The 25,204-nt window shown below is 47.4% G+C and overlaps 2 protein-coding genes and 1 pseudogene across 7 annotated transcripts in view; 1 reads left to right on the forward strand and 2 right to left on the reverse strand.

Moving 5' to 3' along the window:
• LOC144152780 (transcription initiation protein SPT3 homolog) overlaps positions 1-25,204 on the reverse strand; it is a 706,894-nt gene that overhangs the window by 657,456 nt on the left and 24,234 nt on the right. The gene's annotated exons all lie outside the window — the stretch shown is intronic.
• Positions 1-25,204, forward strand: part of LOC144152779 (uncharacterized) — a 45,529-nt gene that overhangs the window by 5,902 nt on the left and 14,423 nt on the right. For all 3 annotated transcript variants that reach the window (XM_077684226.1, XM_077684227.1, XM_077684229.1), the window contains exon 2: positions 22,592-22,696. In XM_077684226.1, the coding sequence (XP_077540352.1) occupies positions 22,592-22,696 (105 nt within the window). The remainder of the gene's footprint in view (positions 1-22,591; positions 22,697-25,204) is intronic.
• On the reverse strand, positions 7,248-7,326 carry LOC144154017 (U4 spliceosomal RNA; annotated as a pseudogene).

Here is a 25,204-nt window from a genome sequence, read left to right on the forward strand (position 1 = left end):
ACACAAGATGAAAAGTGTTTTTAGTGAACATCTTCTCCTGCATATTACCTTCTTTATATATTAACTGAGATAGGCTTCGAAGCGCAAATTGAGCTCAGGTTTCTTAAACCAAGACACTAGGCTTAGTTTCCTGTCACAGACTTGTCAGTCATGGTTTTTCTGTAAATTTTGACACTACAACTTTTTTTGACACCAACGAAAGACAAATGAAACAGAATGCGCACCTATTACTCTAAGCTTGTGGTTTGCTCTGAAAGCAATTCTCTCTGGTATAATCTCAATATTTGGTGATATAACTCAAAGCGCACGTGCGACAAGATTTTGACTGTTTGGGAACTGCCCACTGCGCCTGCCTTTTCGGACAGACGTGGAAAAAAGAAAGTGTAGGACGAAATTGAAGTATGTTACCCCAACAGTTTGGTCACTCCGGTTAACACTTACACTATAAAGGCTGGTAAAAATCCATGTAAGGTCCAGTCATGTCAGGCGCCCTGCTCGACACACTCCTTGAAGGTTATGAACTATGCAGCTATATGATTCACGGTGTAATTTTCAAATTTCTTACTCCTCATATTTTTTCCCGATTGAGCTTATAATTTAGTGCGAAGTTTGAGGCAATCTAGAACTGCTCGTACACACGGAGTTACGACAATACTGATCGGCTTCAAAAGTTTTTTCGGGGGAAACCGCTGGCTCGACTGGGCAAACAGGTTGTATTTCATGCTACGGTTGTTTTTGTACAACCTAGTCGACACCAATGTCTGAACTCTCTTGCAGTCCAATAAAAACATGTTTTCGCCTGTGAACTTGAACTAAGGGTTTCCTATTAGCTGTCCACGAAAAGCAAAAAAATGAATCGAGTAAAATTTTGCGCCAACGCAGATATCTGGCTTTTATTAAAAAGAACAAGACATTTCTGTCGCCTGTATTATTTTTACATAAATTTGTCCGTCCAATGCGAACTTGGCGAAAATCTTTAAAGTCACCCTGTAATTGTTGCAACATGGTTAACATCAACTCACTGTGATTACCAAGCACTACCACGAGAACGTACACTCTTCAGCCAACATTTTTCACTGAAATGTAACAGACATGCGATCGTGTGACAACGGTGTACGATGTCTCCTTATATGGCGCCAGGATCGACATGAAATACCCCCGCTAACTGTGTGCGAGTCACGGCCACATCCGGCAGCAGACAGCCTCAACTCCGCCGTGGAGTTGATATACCGCGCACTTCCCGTCCGTCATATCCGGGAAATTTCTGAACGAAAAAGGGGTCACGCAGGCACACACAATCGAGTTCTTTATTTCTTTCTTTATACAGGGTGTCCCAGCTATCATGCAGCAATATTTTAAAAAAGAGCAATGGCGTTACTCGAAGAAAACCTAGTGCAGAATGTTTCCAGTACAGTGGAGTAGCGTACAGTAATTTTTTCGTTAATGAGACGATTAATTATTTGTAATTAATTATCTAAATAGAGAAGTACCCTCCTAATCATTGAAGTGTCAATTAGGCACTTGTAGCAATCCACGAGAGGCATCTAACTGCGGTATTTTCAGCGACGAACTAATTTCGTACTCATTTATTCTGACCGATAAGGAAACCCCGCGAAATATGAATAATCACGGTGCTCCCACCCACCGCGTAAAACAATAAAAATGGGAATATATATATATATATATATATATATATATATATATATATATATATATATATATAGAGAGAGAGAGAGAGAGAGAGAGAGAGAGAGAGAGAGAGAGAGAGAGAGAGAGAGAGAGAGAGAGAGACATCGACAAAGAAGAGAGCTCCAGAAAGGAACGGTTTGAGTATTATGATGACCGCTCTAAAACACGATGCACCAGGACGAGGCAAAACGTCTGAAGCAAGCGAAACAAATGGCGCTGGCGCACAGCTTCGCTCTAGCTGATGGCACAAAGCTTTTGGAACATAAACCCCGGGGGAATGTCGGAATACGGATGGATGTTCGCGTTGTCTTCGCCACAATTCACCGTCTACTATACATAAACAGAAGCTCGAAAGGTGTTCGAGGCAACTTTAACCACCTAATCCGCACGCAAGCCCAAAACTATTTCTTTTATCACCTATGGGCAGAAGTAAACTGGAATCAGGCACCATCTTCAAAGCAGCGAGCGGATCGCAATTACTGTCCCCTGTCCGTTGACACAGGCGCGCGAAAGAGGAACGCCTCCGTCCCCGCGGCACCGGACTCTCCCCTCGTTACACCTTTCTACCCGGCTTCTTTACGTACACACCTGGATTTGCGCGCAGAATTAGTCCGGCTTACACCGGCGCAAACGGGAATTAGCGCTGGGAACCGGCGCACACTGGACGTCCATAAACACGCGATAAAACTGTGCAGCATTCGCCCTCGCCTTACTTCCGAAATCCCTCTTGGAAGGCTTTGACACTTTTTTTTTTTTGCGCTAACTTCGTCCGCTGGCTTGCACGCTTGGTCTAGTATGATTCGCATGGCTGTATGCGTAGCTACAGGCGAGTTTCCCACGATGCAAGTGGACAGCGAAGGTTGGGAAGAAAGAACGCAAAGCAAAGATGAGAATAGGAAGGGTGAGTTGGAAAGGATTATCGCAGACAGGCGGGTGCACGAGACCGCTAGATTTGCCCAGCCTATCGCAAGCACGCGGTCACAGAGGTTGGTTGCACGCAATCACGAAGAGCTTGCTCGAGAGATTTGCAATCCGCTGTAGCGGGAGATGCTCGTCGTGCACAAAACGGACAACGGGAACTTTAGAGGGGCATCTCTCAGCCCTCCGGATGGACAGAGCACCGGTGGCGCGCTTATTTGAGTTGACGATAGCAACAGGAAGGCAGGGACGGTGGCGAGTTTATACAAGCGCGCTGGCTAGGCGACGTTGCATCCAGCGATGACGTTTCCCTGATCCTTTGGGTGCGGATACAAGTTTACATCGACCGGTAGCTTATTCTTGGCCTGTGCATACATAGTGAGAAAACGTCTGAATTTTAGAGAGAGGGTGAAGTGTTTATTCTAATGCACAGTGATTTTTCGGCATGCGTGCACCTCTTACACGAGAGGAAGCGGGTGATTTACAAAAAAAAAAAAACGAAAGCTGCAGGGTAAAAGGTAAATACATGGTGTAACATCGATAATTGGAACACTTTAAAAAAAATTCCTGAGCGAACTGCTACTCGGTTCGCGCTCAAACTTCATACGAAGGTCGCATTTTGTGGTCGATTTTGCTTGACACCAAGAAAAACGACGGTACTTGCCTGTTTATTCCAAAAATAAATAAAAATTATTTGAGCCTATGGAAAAATGGCGGCCGCTTTGGACGTGCCAGCCAGTACAAGCTGATCTTGGAACGGCGGCGCCACCTGGGGTAGGCAGAGCGATACGCATGATGGGGATTGACGGTAGGAAGGAGCCAAAGGAGGTAGCAGACGATAGGAAAACCTGAAAGCGGGCGAGGAAACAAATCCAACGCTTATTGACAGCGATGAACCATGTGAATATTTTATTGTGGCTGGCATCAGCTGTTATGCGACTTTTTGTGACCATCGTAAACTAGGGACGAAAGAGATTTTCCGGTCGCCTGCAACCTCATTTGGCTCCTTCCTACCGTGATCCCCATCGTTCGTTTCGCTCTGAATACCCGAGGTGGCGCCGTCCAATGAACAGCTTCTACTGGCTTGCCCGTCCAAATCGGCCGCCATTTTTCCATAAGTGAAAATTGTTTTTACTTATTTTCAGGATAAGAAGTTAAGTAACACCGTCGTTCCCGGTTTCAAACAAAATAGGCCACAAAATGTGATCATTGTGTGACGTTTGAACGCGAACCGAGCAGCGGTTCGCTCAGGAAAAAAATTCCACAGTGTTCCCATTATCGATGTAACACCCTGTATAACAGGGGCGTAGAAACTAAAACTGGGTCCATAACTTTTCCTCAAAAGGCTTTTTTATCATGTTGCGTACTCCAATTGGCAAAAGAAACGCCAGCAACACACGCACGATAGCGCACGCGCGCGGCAGCAGGAGTAACTTTGACCGAGTTCGTAGAAGCCACTGTAACGGTCCAAAAAAAAAAAGGGAGAGGAGAAGTGGGAAGGCTCTTGTAGCCTGTGCCGCATCGGCCTCAAATTCAAGCGGGCATCATCGCGTATGCGCGGTGATGTAGTCTTCATTCATTCTGCAGTCGTTCTTCCAGTAGGGCACAAGGGAGGCGCGTTGCTGTGTTTATATATATACTTGCGCGTTATTTCTGAGGTTCGTCCGCTTTAACTCTGAGCGGCGCGTGCATCCTCCCCGCTCCGGCACCCTCTTCCTCCACCTTAGCGGCTTCCTGCCTAATCTCTTCAGTTTCATAGACGGGGCGCTTAAGCTTGTGCGTAAAAGGCATTTGATGTGAGTCGAAGTGACATAATAAGGTATTATGTTAGTATGTCGGTACCCTTTTTGTTAGGGCGCTTTTTTAATCTGCCGTATCACGCACACTGAACCCATTTGTTTCTAGAGGACAGTAGAACCCTAAAGTTTCGGTTACACAAATATGAGTTGTGTATGGCATTCAGACGTGAGCTAGAGAGAATAAAACTGCTTGATTCCTCTGTCATAGGAATCGGTAAAATACGAAAGTGAAATGTGCAACGAAATCTGCAGCTGAGCATGATTTGCGGGTTGGTGGCTGTCTTGTGGGTGTGCTTGGCGAGCGATGTCCTGCTGGCGGGTCGCTTCGGCAAAGGTGTACTGGCGTCATTTCCGTGACGCATATCACTTCAGTGAAATCTTGGTGTATTCCGGCACAAAACACTTTCGTGTTAAAAAAAAAACGAAAACAAACAACCCTAAGTATAACGTACTCTTTAGTACTAAAGGTTGCTTCCCCGCAGGAATACCCTGTGTGCAGGGGTGCAACCTTTACAGGCCACTTGCTTCGTTGTTATGGCGTCGTTTCCGTGACGGATATGACATCAGCGAAATCTTGGTGTATCCGGGAATAAAACACTTTCGTGTTGAAACAATTTTTTTCTGCACGACTTATCCAAATTAAAAGCAAACACACAACTTTGCACAACTCGCACGTAAAATATTCTACTCAAAAATGATCACACACGTTTCCGACTCTTTCGAATTATTGTAATCGTTCGGCATTGATTTGTGAACTTCTGTTCGCGACATTTTTTAACTGTACGTGACACCTTGTTAACAGCTTTTTTCTTCTCAGTTCTTTCCTCTTCTTTTCCTTTTTATTCTTTTTTCATATCTATCCTGAAGTTATGCGCACGTTAAAATATGCATTTTAATTATAGTTTCTGGCGTTGTTTGCGTGCCTTTAGCGTGTAAGGTTCGGCGGTTGGAAAGGGGGGGAGGGGACGTCTTTTTTCGAAGTGTGTCTTTCGTGCAGCTTTTACCCACCGTCCCCTACATCATTTGAGGAAGGTAATAGTTATATATTATTATTATATAATTACAGCAAGTTAACTTCGTGTGTCCTTACGAACAACACATGCTTACCGCACATACGCGCGCGGTTTCCTATAGGCACACGGCCCTCACATGGAGTTTAGCTTAAGTAAACAATGCGCCAATGCATGAACCAATGTGATTCCGCTCCTCCGTGTTGGATAACTTTCGTTCGAAAGGACCAGCTCACGATGGCGTGTAAATACAGCAACGTGCAACAAAATGACAGGTGTTCATTCTGCTTCGGCGGGCATCACACCCGATGGCGTACGATGTGAAATGCGGCAGTAATAACAATAATAATAACAAAAAACTCCCACCTTTCCTTTATCGAAGATCAGAGGACGAAAACAAAAAATACATACTCCTCAGCGCGGACCAGAGGGGCGAAGATTTCACGTCATTTGTAGCCCCTTTCCTTCCGCATCCACGAAAACCGGCCCAGATGTGTGGAAGGGAGAAGGGCGCCCCACCTATTGTTTCCGCCATTCGGGCTCACTCAAGATCCCGATCGGTCTCTCAGACATCGGCGTGCGGCCAGCGCACCGGGCTTTTTTTTCCCGCGGGCGGCCGAATTTGCGGGTCCGTCCTCGGTTGCTGTTCACTGCCACACTTCGTTTCGGCACCGCTGAGGTTCGCCTCTGCGTGGGCGCTGACCAAAACGGATGGTCCTTCGGATTGTGTGCGCACGGCATCGAATTGGCGTTCCGCCGGTTTTAGGGAGCAGCCTGTTCGAAGGAGCCGCCAACGCGGCTGCTTCCCGCTTAACATGGCTTACGTTTCTCGTCGATTATTAAGGGAAACATTTTGGAGCTCTGCCTTATATTCCCCTCGTTCAGTCGACCTTCAGCGTCCTTGAGTGAATCAAAGCGTTCCATAGCACGAGGCGTAACGCTAGCCACAATGCAGCAGTAGCGAGTGCTGGCCGTCCACCATAGTGCACAGCAAAGGAAAGAGGCAGAAGAACGCAGCGGAACAAGTGAACATTCACCAGCGAAACTAATTGAGCTGACTAACTAAGGTTAAAAAAAAGCGGATGACAACAAAAATTGTGTGGACGTCAATATAAGGGTTGCCGGTAAAATAGTCCAACCGGGAGAGGAAGAGACATAAGTCGACGGTGGACGTGGCCTTCAAGTCGTCTTAGAGATAACATGAGATCCTCTGTGTATATTGTGGCAACATTCTGCAGCTGAACTTATGCAAACATTGTTGCAGCCGAAGGACGGGACCTTGATTTGTTTTTCATGTTTGGAACAAACAAGAGCGCCAGGCTCCTTCACGGCGGATGCACGGACCAGTGCAGTGACGTCACGCTGGTTCAAAGTGGGACTTAATGCTACCGTAATCTTTTCAGTTTTAATTATAAGCCACTACATGCCTATTACCCGCACTGCTTTGGTTGCATCGAATAAACCCGCTCACAATATGTGAAGTGCCGCCTCTTCGGACTCGCGAGTGAATCGCCACTCCCGACGTCGCCCAAGTGCGTAAAGGGGAGCGTGAAGGGAAAGGGCGCCTTTGAGCGCGATCTTCTCGCGAAGGAAAAAGGAAAAGGAGTACAGACAGCTCCAAAAGTATACGCAGAACACGAGCTACACATTATCCTGGTAACATTATCCTTTTAACTCTCTTCACTCTCGGACTATAGCGGCGACTGGTGGAGTAGGCCAGGACGACCAGCCAGAACCAAGGCACCTTGGCTGAAGTCTAAAATCCAAACTTCTTCGACCATGTCGGAACGGCGCAATCGGAAAGACGTCCGTGCCGTAAAGCGAGGGACCCAGGTTCAATTTTTTCAACTAACAGTAGTCGCCCCTCGGCCACACCTCATTGGGTGCGATCACTACCTCTGCGCAGAGGTTCGATTCAGACCACGGGAAGCGTTTTTTTTTCTTAAGGCGCTTCGTGTTTCATAATCATCCCCACCACCATCATCATCATCATGTACGCTTTGTGGGAACCCGCTGTGTAAATTTGGTTTTCCTGCAGTGCCCTTTGGTGTTACGATCTGCGGCGCAAGTGTGGCATAGAAAGCGTCGCTTTAAAATCTTCAACTCTATCTTCCGTGTTCTTTTAAAAAGACGCGACGTCAAAAAAAAACTTTGAGTTTTGTACGAAAACTGCGCATGTTGAGTTTTCTGGACGATATTTCGGCGACAAAGGGACTTCTTTCTTTGCTTAGCGATCAACACGCGAAACAGCGATGCCTCACCCCTTTCCACACCCTCTTGCCATCCTTTTTAATGTGACAGAGAGTGTTACGTCATAAATCCTGATAATGACAGTGCCGGATTTCACTGGTATAACCCGGAAATCTAGTCCCACGAATTTACATCAGGCATTGTAATGATGAACTTAAGCACGTACGCTTAAGTTCATTATCGCAGACCTTTCAGCGAACAGCGCGAATATTCGTCTCCGCAATTTGTGACGTTACACACCACGGCGCAAGAAATTGTTTGCTTGCTTGTGTCATTGCATAGCTCATCGAACTGCCGTTACAACACAGGATGCGCTGCATTTACAAAATATGCTTATGCGGACGCAGGCAGGCCTCATAAGTGGCTCCACGGTTGAGGTACTCGCCATTATCGGCGTGCTCCGAGTTATCTTAGACCTACCTGTTGTCTACACTAATTAAAACGCTGATTTTCTGCCTCTGTGAACTGTACCAACTAGTTTTAATCAGCAACTATAGCTAGTCGACAGACCTTCCGTGAATGCGCTTACGTTTTTGTTATTTCGTTGTCGGCTTTTGGTTCACCAGTTCCATCAGCAGACATTACCCTCACCTGAGCTTCGTTCCAAATTAGACTGACGACGGCGATGATGATGATTAAGAAACATATATCGAATGATCACGTGACCAATGGTCGCGTGGTCACGTAAAGCCTTTGTCAAAATGTTCTAGACCAAGCCAGAGATTTCTGGACACAAAGAAATCAAAGCACAGGCTTAAAGCTCAACTGTGACCAAATTAATTTATCACAGGAAAAATGAAAGGCGTCTTTTCTTTTTGTCACAAAATGTTTCAGCCCCACTCGAAGGGTAACCTTGTACTTTGACGTTTTTGTGGCGTATGCACTTTTGGCGTAGCCTAAAAATTTTGACAAAGACTGTGCGTATGAACGGACAGGTCTCCCCTTGGTGCCAGGCATACGTGATATTTTGAACCATGAACAACTTACAATGTAACCACGCGTGTCTCGATGAAGCAACGTGTCTACAATAACTGGCGCACCGTACCAACCCGAGCCGCACAGTGTTCACACAAACGCGGCCGCGTATTAGCGCCACTGATTTTGTTGATCCTCCCCTCCTCACCTCCCATCGGTGTGCTCCGGGGGTCGATTGACGAGAGCGGCGCGGAAAGTAAACGATCCGCCATTTGTTACCGGGGAGGGGAGCGGCGCTTTTCCCGAAGGCGAGTCCGTCAGGCCCTATACTTGGCCCCGACAGCCCGGTGAGCAAACCGGCCCCGGGAGTCCCGAGTTCGGGTGTTCCTTCGGCCCCTTAATGATTTCGGTGGTCACTGAATCGGCAGGGATGACCCCTCGGCGGCGAGATCGGTCTCGCGATGCTTATCCATTTGTCTATCACCACCGCCTCCAGCCTCAGCGTATCTTCCCCGGGTATCCGCGCTGCCTCGTCTTCCTAGTTCTCCTTGCATGCGAGGAGAACTCAGAAAACGAGGTACTGCTTCTCCGCATGGCTCCTATCGTCATGTCGATAGATTCTAGCAAAAATGCTCGAGGTGATTATCACAAGAAAATAGTTCTTTTGTGATTACGGGGCTTGTTGAAAATGACCGGTAGCTTGCCAAGCGAGTGTATCCTCCCGCAGCAAAGAAGGTAATGATACCGGTCACAAATAACATTGGTGGGAGGATGCGATGGTGGAATTGAGTGTAGAGAAGTGATTGAACGGTCCAAGTGTACACAGGAAAAGGAGGAAGTAGCAGATGATACTCGTCATCAACTGCATTGAATAATTCAGCGTTTAGAGCTGTGACCGGTGGTATCTGATATATCGGTAAATATTTCGTACGCCCTATGAGCCCCGTCAGCTCTGCCTAATCGTTCCCGTAAAAGTCACTTGCAACTTTTTTCACTACGCTGTTTGATCCAAGCAGCATATGTATGGCGTCAACGCAGCACTTGAGAAACTAACGACCGTATTCTGAACGCCTCCTCTACTTGAACCTGCAGTGGAGGAGATCCTTGAAAAATATACTTGAAAGAGATTTTCCCATGTAAAAGCATTGTGGTATCCCACACAGAGCCGAGTCGAAGAAACACATGGACGGAAGGGCAAACTCAGAATACGGCCATAAGCCCAGCTAGTGGGTGACTGCGAGTAACACGGTGATACCTTTCATGGAACGTCCATGTACTGCGGAGAATTCGAGACATAAAGACGTACACATAAAAGCCCTACTATACCGTTTGGAACCATATCATCGAGGTATACTTTAGTTAATTCAGGCTGCCAAGTTATCCGATATTCTTCAATTAGGTCGGTAAAAGTACGGAAACATCTAAGGTACATGCTTGCTGCAGCTGCTCGCCAGTCAAAAAGATAATTCCAAAACGAAGAGGGAGGGGGCGGGGGAAGGGGGGGGGGGGGGGTCTACCCGAGGTTCCCGGGAAATTTGGTACATTGGTTGAATTAAAACGATGGTCATGCGCTCTGAGAAGCGACTAATCCGACAGAATTCCTCCACTTGGCGGACGCCCATACGCTACCTCCTTTCAGACGTCAAGCCGAACTAGCGGTAAAAGCAGGATGGCATCGACTTAAACGGGGCCGGGTTAAATTTCGGAAGGAGACGGAGTGGTAGAGACCTATGGGAACAAGAAGTGTCGTAAAGAAGACGTGGGGGAGAGGAAAGAGGTGCGTCCGGCGGTTGAGACACATACGCAAGAAATAGAAGCGCCTGTCCGTTGGGTCCGCATAGACAGAGTTGAACTCCAGGGGCGGGGCTGAAGAAAGGCGTCGCGATCTTGGCGCATTCAGTGCGCGGGTCGCCGCTCCCTGAGGCAGAGCACAAGTGGTTCCAGAATAGGCGCCGCAAAATAAAGGGGGCTTCACCACAATGGCGTACCGCTGCGGCCTCAGCAGTGTGGAAAAGGCTGAACGAGAACGAAGCTTGCGGAAAGTTTCCAGTAGAGAGAGAGGGAGAGAAAAAAAAAAAGATGCAACTGCGGTGTGAAGCAGCCAGGGGATAAAGGACCAGCCTGGGCCCCCCTTCCCCCCTTTCTGTTCCTCCTTCCGTTCTATGCTGCCCTTTTGTACTTCTATTACAGCCGCGCATGCCTTGTCTGTAGCTCACCATGCGTTACAAGAATGTACAGTACTTTCTTTACCGTACGCTATACAAGACGCGTATACACCTTGGTTTCATCTGGGAAGATCCCGATGAACGCTGTCGAGGTGACGCGCCGCAGCCAAATCAGTTCTTGCTATATGCCCTCCCCTTCCCCCTCCACACAGTGTGTTTTCAACAGGCGCGGCCCCTCACCAAATTTTTTGGTGTACCTATTCTGTTCTTGCAGGCTGAGCTCACACACGGGCGTGGTTTTTCTTAAAACTGGCACGATTTTACCGTTTATAATATCTTCTTACGATAAAAAAAGCTTCTTGCCTTTCTGGTTTGTACTAAACGTCACCATTAACCCAAGTCGTACGTACCGGGGTGGACTCCCACACAAGCGCAGTTAAACTCACAATGTGCATACGGTCCCAGTAGTGCGCTGGGCCGCTTCGAACTTTACCGGTGGTGAGTCAGTAGAGCGACAACCGTGGATAGTGCGCAGAAAGGTCATAATGTGTGCTACTTCCTCTCAAGGTCGTATCTTGCTGCGTTGATTTGGTTCTTGAGCCACTGTTATGGAGGTTCGCTGTGGCGCGCTCTTAAAAGTAGATCCGTGGAGTTGAGGCAGTTTAGTGACGCCAATAAATGCCTTTACGGAGCACCAGACTGGCTCTGTGTGCACAACGATACATTTTGTTTGAGGAAACAAATGCGCTAGTAAATAAGACCGTAAACAGGAGCAAAAGGTGGGAAGTTAAGCAAAGTATTAGCCTCGCATACATCATACCTTGGTAGCCAAGATGAATGGAAACAAATGCAAGCAAGATTACCCAGGCAACATCCACAAAAACCACCAATTTTCAGCACAAAGAGGTGAAAAAAGAGGAAAAGTTGTCGCACCAAATTCTCAATTTGCTTTTTTTTTAAGATAAAAAGATATGCGAGACACAATTTTTACAGTAAAGGCCGCTTGTGACATTTTGTTAAAGAGAGTAAAAAGTGAAGATGAAAAGAGGAGAGTCATAAAGCGTCCTCGAAGCGAAATTGAGCGATCTACGTACACACTCTGCCACAATTCTACAAAACGGAAAAATAAACAGAAAAGAACGCTTGACATCGATAAGCTGTGAGAGCGGCTTGGGGAACCGCGCAGCCTTTGTGGTATGCATGCCTGGGCATCCTTCTAGCTCCCTATTCATGCGAGGCTCCTGAAAGGAGCTCCAGTGACGTCCCGCTGGGGCCGAAGAATCGCGGGGGAATTGAGACGTTCAGTCTGGGGCAGGAGAAAGCCGAGCCCCTCCCAGACGCGCACAGCACGAGCGCACACGAGGTGCAAAGCCGGAAAGAAGTTTCGTCCGAACGAGCCGGACGTCCGTCGTCTGCGTTGGGCGACGGATTTTCCCGTAATCGCCTCGGGGTGATTCTTAGCGCCCCATATAGATCAGGGAATTAAACGAGACGCCGCTGAAAACGCGTGAGAAATGAAGGAGCGGTGCCCGGAGAATGAGAAGGAAAAGAAAACGCATTGTTCTTTTGCTTGATTGGTCGGGTCGTTCATGCGTCGAGGTTGATGGATGTGAGCTACAAACTGGTTCCCCCAGCTTCTTTTTTTTTTTTTTTTTAGTCTTCAAAGAATCCAGCAACATTCACTAAACTTGGACGTTTAGTGCTTCATCGCTGGGCATACCTGTCTGCTCCAATTTTTCTTCATTCTTTCCTTTCTCTTTTTTCTCTATGTACCCTTTGCCACGGGCAGAATAGCAAACTAGGCTCAAGCCAGGTTAACTTTCCTGCCTTTCTTCTACATCCTTCCTTCCTTCCTTGAAAGGTCAGTGTTTTCAACTGCTTCCGGGTTGGGTGCGCCCTTCGTGTAGAAATCCAGCTAATACTACATTAGCGTTGCAAGACGGAAACCAAACGTTCTCGCAGGTAGACTTTTTTATCTGTTTAGGGCGCACACCAGTTACGTGCGATTTATTAACAACTAGAGTGAGGCCCAGGGGAGTGGTCGGTCTAGTGGTGTTCTGTGGTATGCATATTATTAACAGCGCGTAACAGCTATTGTAACAGAACATGAACAAAACTAATCAAGGGGTGAGCTATTGTTGGTGGTAATATGCTTTGAGGCTGGCAGAAATTAAAGCTAGAAAGACCGGCGCTGTCAAGATGCAGTGCGGACTATGCAACTTAATTTCCAACCACAGTACGTTATCTGCCTATGACGTTTGTCAGCCATGGATCCTTCTACTTGGGCTGAAAAAAAGTTATGGTAGACTGCACGGCGGGTATGGTTACTCGTAACGTATTCTCAAGACGAGGCGAAAGGGACGGGAACACCGGTTTTGCTCCAGCCGCTCGTGTATTCGACTTTATTTCGCTGCCTAAATGATGTGCAAAAGAGCCAACTTAAAGATATTGCAGAAACCCGTTGCAAAAACTTTGTTGTCAACGATATACAAAACATTGTTCATAAAAACTCACGACTTCGCAACGGGGTCTCCACCTCCTTACTTTCCCCACTGCCGGGTGATCGTATCTTCCACCCCTGAGCACCTAATCTGGCGCTGGTCCGCGTTTTCCCTGTACCGGCCAACCCTCACCAATGATATGCCTCCCGATGCCTCAGAAGATGATCCTCCATTTGAAGATCCTAATTTTATCACAGTCCTTGAGCTGTTCGGCGTAGAGAGTGGTCTGTCAAATTTAGTGTAGACTGGGGCCTACTCCGGTCGCGAAAGTTCCCTTAACACCTTCGCCTGGCCTCCACAGTCTGAAGGGAACTCCTGTGCGGTCTTCATGAATGCTTCATCTCTTTAACTGGGCTACTCCGCGGTGGCTCAGTGGCTAAGGCGTTGCACTGCTGAGCCCAAGGACGCGGGTTCCGTCACGGCCACGGTGGCGGCTTTTCTGATGGAGGCGAAAAGCAAAAACGCCCGTATGCTCGAGATTTCAGCTCACGTTAAAGATCCCCAGGTGGTCAAAATTAATCCGGAGCTCTCCACTACGGCGCGCCTCATCACCTGCGTTGCGTCTGTGCGTTAAAACCTACAATCAATCAATCAATCCATCAATCAAACTGGGATACTCCTCCCTTCTCCGTCCTTCCCTACCCCTATTTTGGCCGCATGGCTTTCCCTCTATTAATAAAGGACTACAACTTCACCCACAGAAAGAATGCAGATTTTATAGGCGCCGCTTCTGAGCGTTCGTATTCGTTGCTTACCGGCCACGCTCGGTGGCTACGCGACGCCGTTTCATCTACAAGAGCTTCTGTTTTTCGGGTGGATTTTTTTTTTTTTGTGATGCCCCATCTGATCTGACACGACGAGTGGCTCAAGATCGCCTTTCTTTAACGGCTTGTGACTTAATCAATTACGTCATCGGGAATGCAGCGCGCCACTTTGAAACCTGCTTCGAGTGACTGCTTCATAGCCCGGATGCGAATGTGAAGGAGGGGGCACTGCCGCTACCCCGTGGCTGTGCGGCGTGGCTTTAGCTTCTTGTTTTGTTGCGAGGCCAGATATGCCAGAAAATGTATCGGTAAAAAGGTAGCTGAAGGATGCTACGCATGAAAGAACACCCTTTCTGACAATAACAACAACAACAAAAAAAAACATACGAAGCCATGCGACAAAAACCAACTTTATGCACCGCCGCAGCAGAGCTTGGAAAAACGAGAAGGAAAAGGTATCGCGAACGGCTTCGGGCGTCCGTAAAACCGCCTTTGCGAAGCCCCATTTGAGCGCCTTTGTTTTATTACATCACTTGTTGCGAGTGAGACTCGAGTGAGCGGCCGACAGCGAGACGATTCGCATGCCTTCGGCTCGCATGCCTTCTTGCTGCATTCGCCTCTGTTGGGTTCTATCACGCATCCACGGGCCAATCTCTTATCTGTGCATAGCTGTTGTCTCCGCTTAACTGGACTCAAGAGCAGGCGATTATCCCGGAAGTCACTTTGCAGCTTCGAAAATGCTGACGCCGAGTAGGCCACGCAAAAAGTGAGAAAATTGTGCAAATTCCTCTGCACGCAAGTGAGAAAAGTGAAGGCGCCGGAGCATCCTGCAGTTTCTCAGTGCTGCAGATGTTGGATTGAACACGTTTATTTTCTTCCAATTGTTGGCCCCTCTTGCGGAGTCCGCTGGACAAAATCTACCCACACTGCACCCCATTTTTTGTATAAAGCTGATCAATCACAGCGTTACTCAGCAGTCGCTACCCCTCATGAAAATTACTTCTAGCTGCAATGAAAACGAAGACACCACAGTCTACTAAATACGCGCTTGTTCGCGAGACATCAGGCCGCAAGGACAGGAGGCTCGGAGTTTCGTACAGGCAGGCCTATTACGACCATTGTACGCGTAATTGCGGTACGTGTTTTTTTTTTCTCTCAATCACCTAGATTAAATCATCATTAGAAAGGAGAGTTAAGAGCGGTGCGCGCGGAAAGGTGTCAGCCAAATAGCAATACCTATTCATTTTGGAAAGTCAGGGAATCACTGAAGTGAATTTTGTGAACTCTTATTTGGAACGGAATTGGGATCTCAACTGATCTCATCCTTTATTTGACATTCTAACGAGCATGCGGGCTTTTTAACTTAACTGTATGGTTCGGACGAAGAAATAAACTTGGCTCCAATCCACACTGTAAAGGTGGTTGGAAAGCAAAGCTTTAAACGACACTCACAACAATTGTCCATGAGACGTCACTTGAATTCACACACGTGGCTCTACAAAGATTGAAATCAGAGAATTTGCCAGCCGTTACCTGGGATTCTCGGGGGCGGCCGAGTCCCGAACGCACCAACAGCGTCGGCCACGGCAGGGCTAGAGCGGCGGACGCCGCCGATGTGGCCCGGCCATGCGTCGACAGAAAGAAAACGGAGAGGAGCGTCTTTCGAAGGGTGAGACAGCGGAACCTAGCCACCCTGATGTGCTAGCTCGGCGCTACACCATCGCGCGACACAAGCGCATACACCGAAACAATTCGGCATGTGAGCTTAGTGATTCCCACTTATACCGATTTAAGCTGGCTAGTTTAGTAAGTTTGAGAATTGCGAGGAAGCTGAGGGAACTTTTATGATTCCTATTTATCAGAATCTGTTGCTACTTTCCTGTTGCTAGTAATCAGAACCTGTTGCTAGTAATACCTCTTAAAATACAACTGAATTGGAAATCACCAATTTAGAAAACGGAGTCCCGTTCATGGCAAGCAGTGCGCAAAAGGTAGCGTTGCCTGTATGCGCTCTCTACATTTTGTTTTCCCGCCCTGTAAACCAATCCTTAACGAATTTTTGCAGTTCGGGCACTTAATACTGTTGGGTCCGGGTTACCGAGGGGGTGCTGCCGGACAATTTAATCAAGCAGTGTGAAGGAAGCGCGCAATTGACCTGAAGCTGCGTCAAAACAGGCCCAAAACAACTGTCGCTAAAGCAGACGACAAAGCCGTCCCGCCGACGCACCCGCCAGTTCGAGCAAGTACCTGCGCGCGGGGAACGCTGGGTAACCATTCGCCGCGCCATCTTCACTGTGCTCCGTGAGTGAAAACCGCCCTCCCCCTCACCAGCCGCGTTGAGAGTATCTTTTCCTGCACGCCACGAATGAACCGTTGGCTGGTAGAGGTAGAAAGCTTTGCTTTAAAAACTTCCTTCTCGGCCACGTAACAAACTACATCAGTGACGTCACACTGGTGATTAATACGGTCTGACGTTATCTCACTCATTAACTAATAATTATCGTCTATATTAATAGTTTGCGTCGGCGTCTCACTTGTTACGGTTTAAACGCGCTCGCCGTCCTTGGGCCGTCACAACCGTCACAACTTCGTCCGTCGCAACCGACGGCTTCAAATCGTCAAGGACGATGGTGCGAGGTAAGCGAAACCTATGAATGCCGTTCTCCTATAAAGAAGTTCATCTAAATCAGTCGAAAAAACGAAAGAAAATGGCCTCCAGGTCGTAGCTTCAACTGACACGACTCTTTAAAGCGCCGCAGTTAAAATCTGGCGACAAATGGACGCAACCTCCTGGCCGCATGCACCAAGGATACAAACCTGTTTCTCTATGCCGTTTTAACAGTGCCTCGCAGGCGAAACGGCCAATGCAGCTTGCCCAACTTGCAGTGTTAGCTCTCTTATACCGAAAAAATAAATAGCGCACGAAAGACGAGTACAGGACGAGCGTCAAGCACAGCGCTGTGTCTTTCGAGCGCTGATTTTTTTTTTTTTTCGATATGAATGCGTGCCAACTCGCCCAACTTGCCATCTTGTTAGCTCTCTCATTACGTATATACACTTAGTTTGGTGTCACAGAACGGTATCTTCCCATGAAAGATATCTTCTCCACCTGACAGAACTGGTGTTTTCTGCATGAATTACGCCACCGATTCCGCGACCTTCTGCCCTGAAAGAAAGCTTGCTTTGGCAAGCAAGCTTTCTTTTTGCACATCTAAGCTATGTGCAACAGCTATCGAGCACAATACGTCAAATACGGAGCACTGCACGGGGAAAGTTTCGCGTGAGTAAAGCCTACTGTACAGTCCGAGAATTTCTGTAGAAAAGCGCGTGTAATTTTCTTCAATCCTTCAAACCAACAAAGTAAATCTTAATGATTGATTTCAGGGCCGAAATATCCATAGAAAATTTATGAATAATACTTTGAACCATTGAATTCCAATCTATCCATTTTAAAGATGATATTTGTTGCGAGATTTTTGGGCAACTTTTCCATGGTAGCCACCATGTGCGGCAGTGTTCGCAAATTAAAATGAACCAGCGAGTCCATGCCTGGCTGCGAATTTCTCACTTTGCCTAGTGCAGCCGCTAAAAACCCGCCGCGATGGCTCAGGGGCTAAGGTGTGCAGCTGAGCCCAAGGACGTGATGGGTTCCGTCTGGGCCACGGTGGCTGCTCTTCTGATGGAGGCGAAAAGGTGGCTCAGTGGCTAAGGCGTTGCGCTGCTGAGCACAAGGTCGCGGGTTCAATTCCCGGCCGCGGCGGCCGCTTTTCTGATGGAGGCGAAAAGCAAAAACGCCCGTGTGTACGAGATTTCGGCGCACGATAAAGATCCCCAGGTGGTCAAAATTAATCCGGAGCCCTCCACTACGGCGCGCCTCATCGCCTGCGTTGCGTCGGCGCGTTAAACCCCACAATCAATCAATCAGTGATGGAGGCGAAAAGCAAAAACGCCGTGTGTCGAGATTTTGGCGCCCGTTATAGAAACCCCCGTAACCAAAATTAATTCAGAGCCCTCCACTACGGTGCACCTCAAATCCCAAGTGCAGCATCGGCGCGTCAAGCCCCGTAATCATTAGCAAAGACAGCGCAATATATTTCTCTAATATAGTTTTGTAACCCCGCTTCCATTATCAGTTTACGACGGTTACGGCAGAGGTTATCGCTGGCCGCGCAATAAGTAACATGCGTGCAATAACAAGCAGTCTTACGACAGATCCCGTGTTAACTTGGGTCTCTTGGTAAGATCGGCATGCCTTTTTTTTACACTGCCGCAATGTATCGTAGCGGTGGTGTCACATGCCGACCGCAAGACCGTGTCCTTGTCACCCGTACACGGTGAAGAAGTGTCAGCCGCTGTACAGGCAGGCGGCCAAGATTACCTGTTGAGATTTTGTACGCCTTATCTTGGATGGCCTTGCCTGCGCGTGGATGTCGCCCAGCGTTCGATAAGCTCTATTCCGAGTCGAGATGGCTAAGCGAAGACAATTGCACATAAACACGCCACAGCCGCCAAGGCTACGGCTTGTCGCCGGCGTGGTCAACACGTCTCTCAGGCATACATTTGCATCTACCTCCGGTACACAAATACGCGATCGGTGCTAAAGCGCTTTCTAAAATGACAACAGGAATACCGCAGAACCCTAACAAGAATTACTGCCGTAAGACAAAAACTTTGTTGTGACAACAGAAGCTCTGTTACGACAAAGCCATCTGTTGTTACGACACATTTATGTCGTACCGACAACGTCAATTTTCTCAACGACAAATATTCCCGTAGTCACAGCAGTACTACCTGTCGCTACTATAGCCATCATGCTGTCGTTACATAGCCAGCTGCCAGAATCACGGCACAAGAATACGACAAGACGATAGTACGACACGCAAAAATACAAACTAACGGAATTTTTCTTCTCATTTTCGACTGGGTGGCATTTCAATTCACCGTAATTCTTTAAGTGAGAATTGCTTCCTCACAGTATCGATGGAGTCATTAGAAAATCCACACCACTTTGAACAGAACGCATGAATGAGGATGGTGATGATACCGATTATTACAATATTGATGACTACGCGACGAGCGCACGTGCTTTTAGGTAATAATAGGAAAGGAAGCGATTGCTCTACTCCAACTTGTTCCTCCTTATGAGCTGATGACAGTTCAAAATGTGAACGTAAGTGAAGAAGGGTAAACACGAACACGTACGCGTGCTCTCTCCCTCTCTCGCACGCACGCACACACGCACACGCAATTAGCTCTCTGACACATTTACATGCACGCAAATTAAGAGTAGCCTGATTGTAACTACCTATGAAAATCGTCACCGGTGAGGAATAAGGGAAAACGAAATAACCACAAAATTCTCGGTGTCAGCATTTATTGTTACATGTGATGTTAGGGCAAAAAGTACCTTAGCGATAAAAGCATTGCTAAGGTTATATGATTTAATAAATAAAACAGCATTTAAACTCCTTTTCGAGATTATATGTGCAAAAAAAAAGAGAATAGATGATGTATATTTCGTACCAGTGCTTAATTTAGCACTGTTTTTGTTTTTGTCCTAATTTAAAGGTATAACCTGTAAAGTTGTAGTATGCTGGGTTGTTCGGCTCGCCAATCCGCTCTCGCTACTTTTTCTCGCTCACTTTATCAGCGCATGGTCCACCCTCAGCCAGTACGCACCGGTATATTCCCCCGTTTTCGAAATCACAATGCGCTGTTGCAGCCATTGGTCGGTGGAATTCATGATGTTATGTAGAGAATATACTCTGCAGAGATTTAAGAACTTCATCACTGCGCTTCAACCGAAGGTATAGCTCTAAAACAAGCAATTTCTCTGTGGGGTTGGCGGAGTGCATTTACTTTTTGCCAAAAGCCCACACAGCACACGAGATGTTAATCCTAAACACCGACACTGCGTAAGGAATAGGCCGAAGCCGATCTAAAATGAACAGTCCCCTAAACTACAAAATCAAATCCCGTTACTCAAGAGAAATATGGTTAGAACGCGAAGCCTGCTCCCACGCAACCTGAGTCGAAGCCAAAGTCCAAAATCAAAATTGCTTCGACAGTGTCGGATAGGCGCAATCGGATAGTCGTCGGCTTCTAACGCCGAAGGAACCAGGATCTGACTACGGGAAGCCATTTTTTTTTTCTTGAGGCACTCATTGTGTAAGTTGGCTTTCCTGCAGTGTGTTTTGCGTAACGATGGCCGACATCAGTGAGACATAGAAAGCTTCGCTTTAGCAATGCCGCACAAGAAGACACCGAAGCAAGTTTGTGTGTAACGGAACGAGCCTGCGTAACGAACGATGCATGCAGCTTGCGCAAAAAAAAAAAAAGGGAGTCAAAATTGTAACACACTTCAATTCCAGCACCGGTGGAAATGTATTTTCAAAATTTCGCCGTAAATATAGCGCAATAACTCACCGATTTTTATTTCTCTATTCTTTGTGGCCCATGGCTTCACCAGCACACTAAACTTGCGTTCTGGGTCCACGCTGGTAGTACTACGAAGTAAGACATAAGCGGGCAGCTAAGGGAAACGAAAGTGCCGGGTAGAGAGGTGGCAAATAAAAAGAAGTATCCATAAATTGCAAAAGCTTACTCCTTCAAAATATGAAGGTGTCGCTAAACAAGCGGTGTTAAGTGGTTCTTTTTTCGTCGCCATGTACTCAGTGCGATTTTAGCTGAGAGGAGCGCCCTTCCAACGGCAGCTCGGGACCAGAAAAGTGTTGTAAGCGCTCTGGGAGGCACTAAAGGATAAGCAGTTAAACAAAAAAGGACAAAACAACGAAAGGCAAATTCGGAAGAGAAAGCATACACGCCCAGATACCACCCCTTGCTTCTCTTTTAGCCTTTTAGAAAACAAACATAGAGTAGAAACTGAATAAAAACAACGCAGAAAACTGGAGCATTTACGGCTTAATGTAACAGAAGGGAAGAAATTAAATAACCCCCCCGCAAGAAGCAGCTCTCTTGAACAGACTTTGGAAGGCATGCAAAACTAGCGATGAACATAATTCCCTATGCTTGGGAGATGGAGTTCTTTCAGCTGCTTGCGCCGGAAGAAGCTTCCGGAGAGCGGACCCCTCCCTCCTTCCCAACGAAAAAATAAAGAAGACCTTCCCTTCTCGAGTCTTTCCAACAACTGTCGGCTTTCATACTTCCATTTAGCACACTGCATTAGCGATGTTAAGGCGGAAAAAAATCTCGGCACTATGACGGTTTAACGCAGGGGGTGGCGAAGCAGCGAAAACAAAAACAAACACACGCGGCCAAAGTCGACCGTTGCGGGTTTAATGCGTGCTGCCCATAGTGGCGTACACGAGGGTCGGTCCATAAAACGAGATGAGGAATGGCTCGAGCCCCGGTAAGTGCCCTGCGGCAGGCACACGCCGGGCAAGTGTGCGTTGCAGTGAAGAGGGGGTGTCACCACTGCGAAGTTAGCCCGGCCCGAAGCACATTTTTCGGAAGCGCCGAAGACAAAGTCAGGAAGGAACCGTGTAGGCGCGCTCAAGTGGAAGGCTTACTTAGGGGCTGGCGGCCCCGGCGGACAATTTCGTTAAAAATTAAAAAAAAAAAGTATGCAAGCGGCCGGCAGTTTCTTAACTGGCCCGGTCTCTTGTAAGTGAAACAGTACCGATTCCCGTCTTCCATAAGAAATAAAAAAAAAAGGGTGTGTGGAGGGTAAAACGCCAAGAAGGGGTGCTATCGTTGAATGAACTATCCACAGAACTTTTTTTTTTTTTCGGGAATCACAGGGCACTGGGTACGCCCGGAGACCTGTGCTGTATATGGGTGGTTAAATGTTTAATCTCGAGTTCTGCAAATCTGCGCGGTCGACATGAAGGCCACACTGTCGTGGGGAAGGTGTAATTTCGATCTCGTGTCCTGCATTGCACCTACGCAGTCTAACAGAATTGATTTTGTTGGCTCCAAATGCAATTACGCTAAGTGTGTGTGTTCGTGGGGGTAAGGGGGCTTTGGGAGCTTAGCAGTATACAGCCGTATGGCAGTCACGCAGATGCCTTGTTGAATCGGCGGTAGCTGGAGCCGTACGCACAGAAGTAGTCAAAGAAGTCTTTCGAAATTTGTTTACACACACCAGACACACAAACAAACATCTGGTTCTAAGGCCCACTGGCGCACTATCGGGTATCTGTTCAGAACGCAATTTTGCATTCCGCCGCTTCCCTTCTCCACATATGACACTTGTTACTCCCAGACATCAAAGTCTAAGAGAGGGCGATGGTGGGGGAGAAAACAACGCAAAAAGCCATTACCGTTAAAAAATGCATGTATGCTGGTAAATCCTTGTTATAACGAACTCTCATTGTTATAACTCTCGCATTATTCGAAGTGTTTTATCTTCCCTGCTGCAGTGCACCATAAACGCTTTTCACGGAGCATCGCTTATAACGAAGCCAGTTTTTTATCCCGATGACATTGTTATGAAAAGGGCTTACCGTACTTCAAAAGCCACACAATGCTCTGCATGAGAATTGTACGGGTTGCATCGCGTTTGCCAGAGTCGCATTTCTCCAGTGTTGAGTTAACGCCTCTACTTTTCTGCGTGCGCAGGCAAGAGCTTCACGCTGACGATCACCCTGAGCACCAACCCTCCTCAAGTGGCGACCTACGCGAAGGCCATCAAGGTCACCGTCGACGGACCAAGGGAGCCGAGACGTGAGTAGTGCGCTACCATGTGCATCACATGTAGAAGCCCGCTCAGAATTTTCGGACGAAGCCTGCGCCTCTCAGCAACCACAGCAGGGCCATTTTATAAGCGTGGTAGCTCACAGTGCGTCGAATGTTTACGTTCCATACTAAATTTTCGGGAGAACTGCGAATACTCCAGCATAGACAAAGGGGTGACGCCGGTGGCGTATAGGCGTTTCCAAGTCAGCACAGTCAAGTTGCACATGGCGCCATCTAGAGGCATGTTTTAAGCTATATCGACGTGCTTGTGGTACTCAATTTAATCGCTCAGAATCGGTTGGTCTCGTAGTGTAGTGGTTCCGCTACTGCGTAGCAAACTTCCATTTCGAATTGCGCAAGGCGCTGTTTTTCTTTTTTTTCTTTTTTCAATGGTTTGTCAAACTTGAAGACCTTTATGCATTTTAAATGGGATTTCGGGTAGTTTCACTACCTTTAGGTCAGTTTCAGCTAGTTTTTTGTATGTTGTTGTGGTTTTTGCCTCTTTTAGGTTGGTTTGGGCTATTTTTGTTGAAAATTTCAGACACCGTTGTTGGTTCCCAGTTGGGTGGGTTTCAGTTCACATTTTATTTTAATGTGGGTGATTTTGTTCGCTTCGCGTCTCCAAATAAGTCAGCAAAAGGCTGGCTGAGGTAACTACGGTAAGCATTTACGTACGTTATTTTTTTTTTCAACGGCGTTGTTGCATCCATTTAAAATCTGCTTTGGCTATTTTTTCATTTCAGTTCGGGCGGTTTTGTGTGCTTTAGGTAGGTTTCTGCTGTAATATGACCCCCCACATCAAATTCAGATGACGCCTGGCTGTGCTGACTAGGAAACGCATATACGCGCCCAGAAAGGACGTTTTACAAAGGCAGTATTTCTCCCACATCAAGATTTTAACTATAGCACTAAATGTATAAAAATGCTGCCTATAGACCGCTGTCCGACGTTGAGTTTCCGCCCACGGTGTTATGTCCGATGGCTGCTGTTCCTCCTATCAATTCTCGTAGATTCGGTAGAAGCTTTTTTTGACGTGATGTGGCACAAAAAGCAAGCTCTGACCTTGACTATAAACCACACGAAGACCGCATTACAGAGCACTAAAAAATCAGAACCCTTCCACCCCGTGAAGAGGGAAGTCCAGCGAAACCGGTGCACCGGTGGATTTGCTATGTTGGGGTTTAGTTATATTGGGGATTTGCTATGTTCAATTATAAGGACAGTGGTGCGATCTCTACGTCACAGGAGAAGGACGCACACGATTGGTGGGTAGAGACAATGACGTTTTATTACAGCGTGGCTACGCCAATCAGGGCCCAGGCTCTAATACGCCGCACAGGAGGCCGCCGAAAAGCGCCCAGCATTGCGCAATGCCCGCGGGCAGAGAAATGCGGCATGTGGTGAGGAGTATACACGATTCGGTAAAAAGGCTGCGGTAGAGAATTGTATAAAGTGGGGCTGTGTAGCCATACTCCCCCCGTAGATGACCATGATTCACCGAGCAACACATAATGTGGGAAAGCCCAAGCCTGCTTACAGAACACAAGCTTATACCGATCTTTTTAAAGCCTGTTTCACCACTAAACGCAATTATTGCATTGCTGGGACAACATCTTTTCAAGCGCAATATTAGCCGTCTTATATCAAATTATAGAGGCCCTGCGATCGACTTGTTATTAGGTGCGGAGTACCTTAGGACCGCACAATGTCTGTCCGCGTCCGTGCGCATAGCATTTACAATCGCAAAAAAATCCCACAGGCACCGGTAGGATTCGAGCCTGTGCCTGGTAGACCAGACAGAGTTAGTGTCAGTCGTCTTACCCATGGGGCTACGACCGTGAGTTAGTACCCGTGAGTCAAACGGCTTACTCCCTCGCCTGTAACGGTGCGGAGTACCTTAGGACCTCCCAATGTCCGTCCGCGTCCATCCGTGCGAACACCACCATCAAGCGAAAATCAAGCGAAATTCGATTTGAACCGTGAGTTGCAGTTTTATTTAGGGAATAATCAAGGTGCTACTCACGGCTCAAATTCGAATGACAGTCGGGGCGCAAATCGGATGTAACCGGGGCGCAACTCGGATGTCATTTCGAGACCCCGTACTCCGCACCCTCGCCATCATCCACGGAGTGAAAATTCTGCCATTTTTTTAAATGAATTTTTTTCCATACTCTGAGGAGGCCTGCAGCCGGAGAGGATCTGCTGGATCCTAGCCATGTGCAGGTTCTCTGGAACAACTTTTGGTTAGGTACCACTCGTGAACAACATCTCCCCAATTGGTGAACCTGAACGTTTGCGGAGTAGTCGTCAATGGCCACCAGGGTGACCATTGACGACTAATTTGGTCACCATTGACAGTGACCAACGAACACACCCTGCCAAGCTTGTTTTTAGCAGAAAAAAGAACCTTTACATCGAACCTCGAACTAACCTTTAACAACGCATGTGACATTTTGTGCAGATATGGGATTACTGCAGGCCCCTTGTTACTACCGT

Source organism: Haemaphysalis longicornis, unplaced genomic scaffold (genome assembly GCF_048455015.1).
Source record: "Haemaphysalis longicornis isolate Haplotype H1 unplaced genomic scaffold, Haemaphysalis longicornis Haplotype H1 scaffold_9, whole genome shotgun sequence".
NCBI lineage: Eukaryota > Metazoa > Arthropoda > Arachnida > Ixodida > Ixodidae > Haemaphysalis > Haemaphysalis longicornis.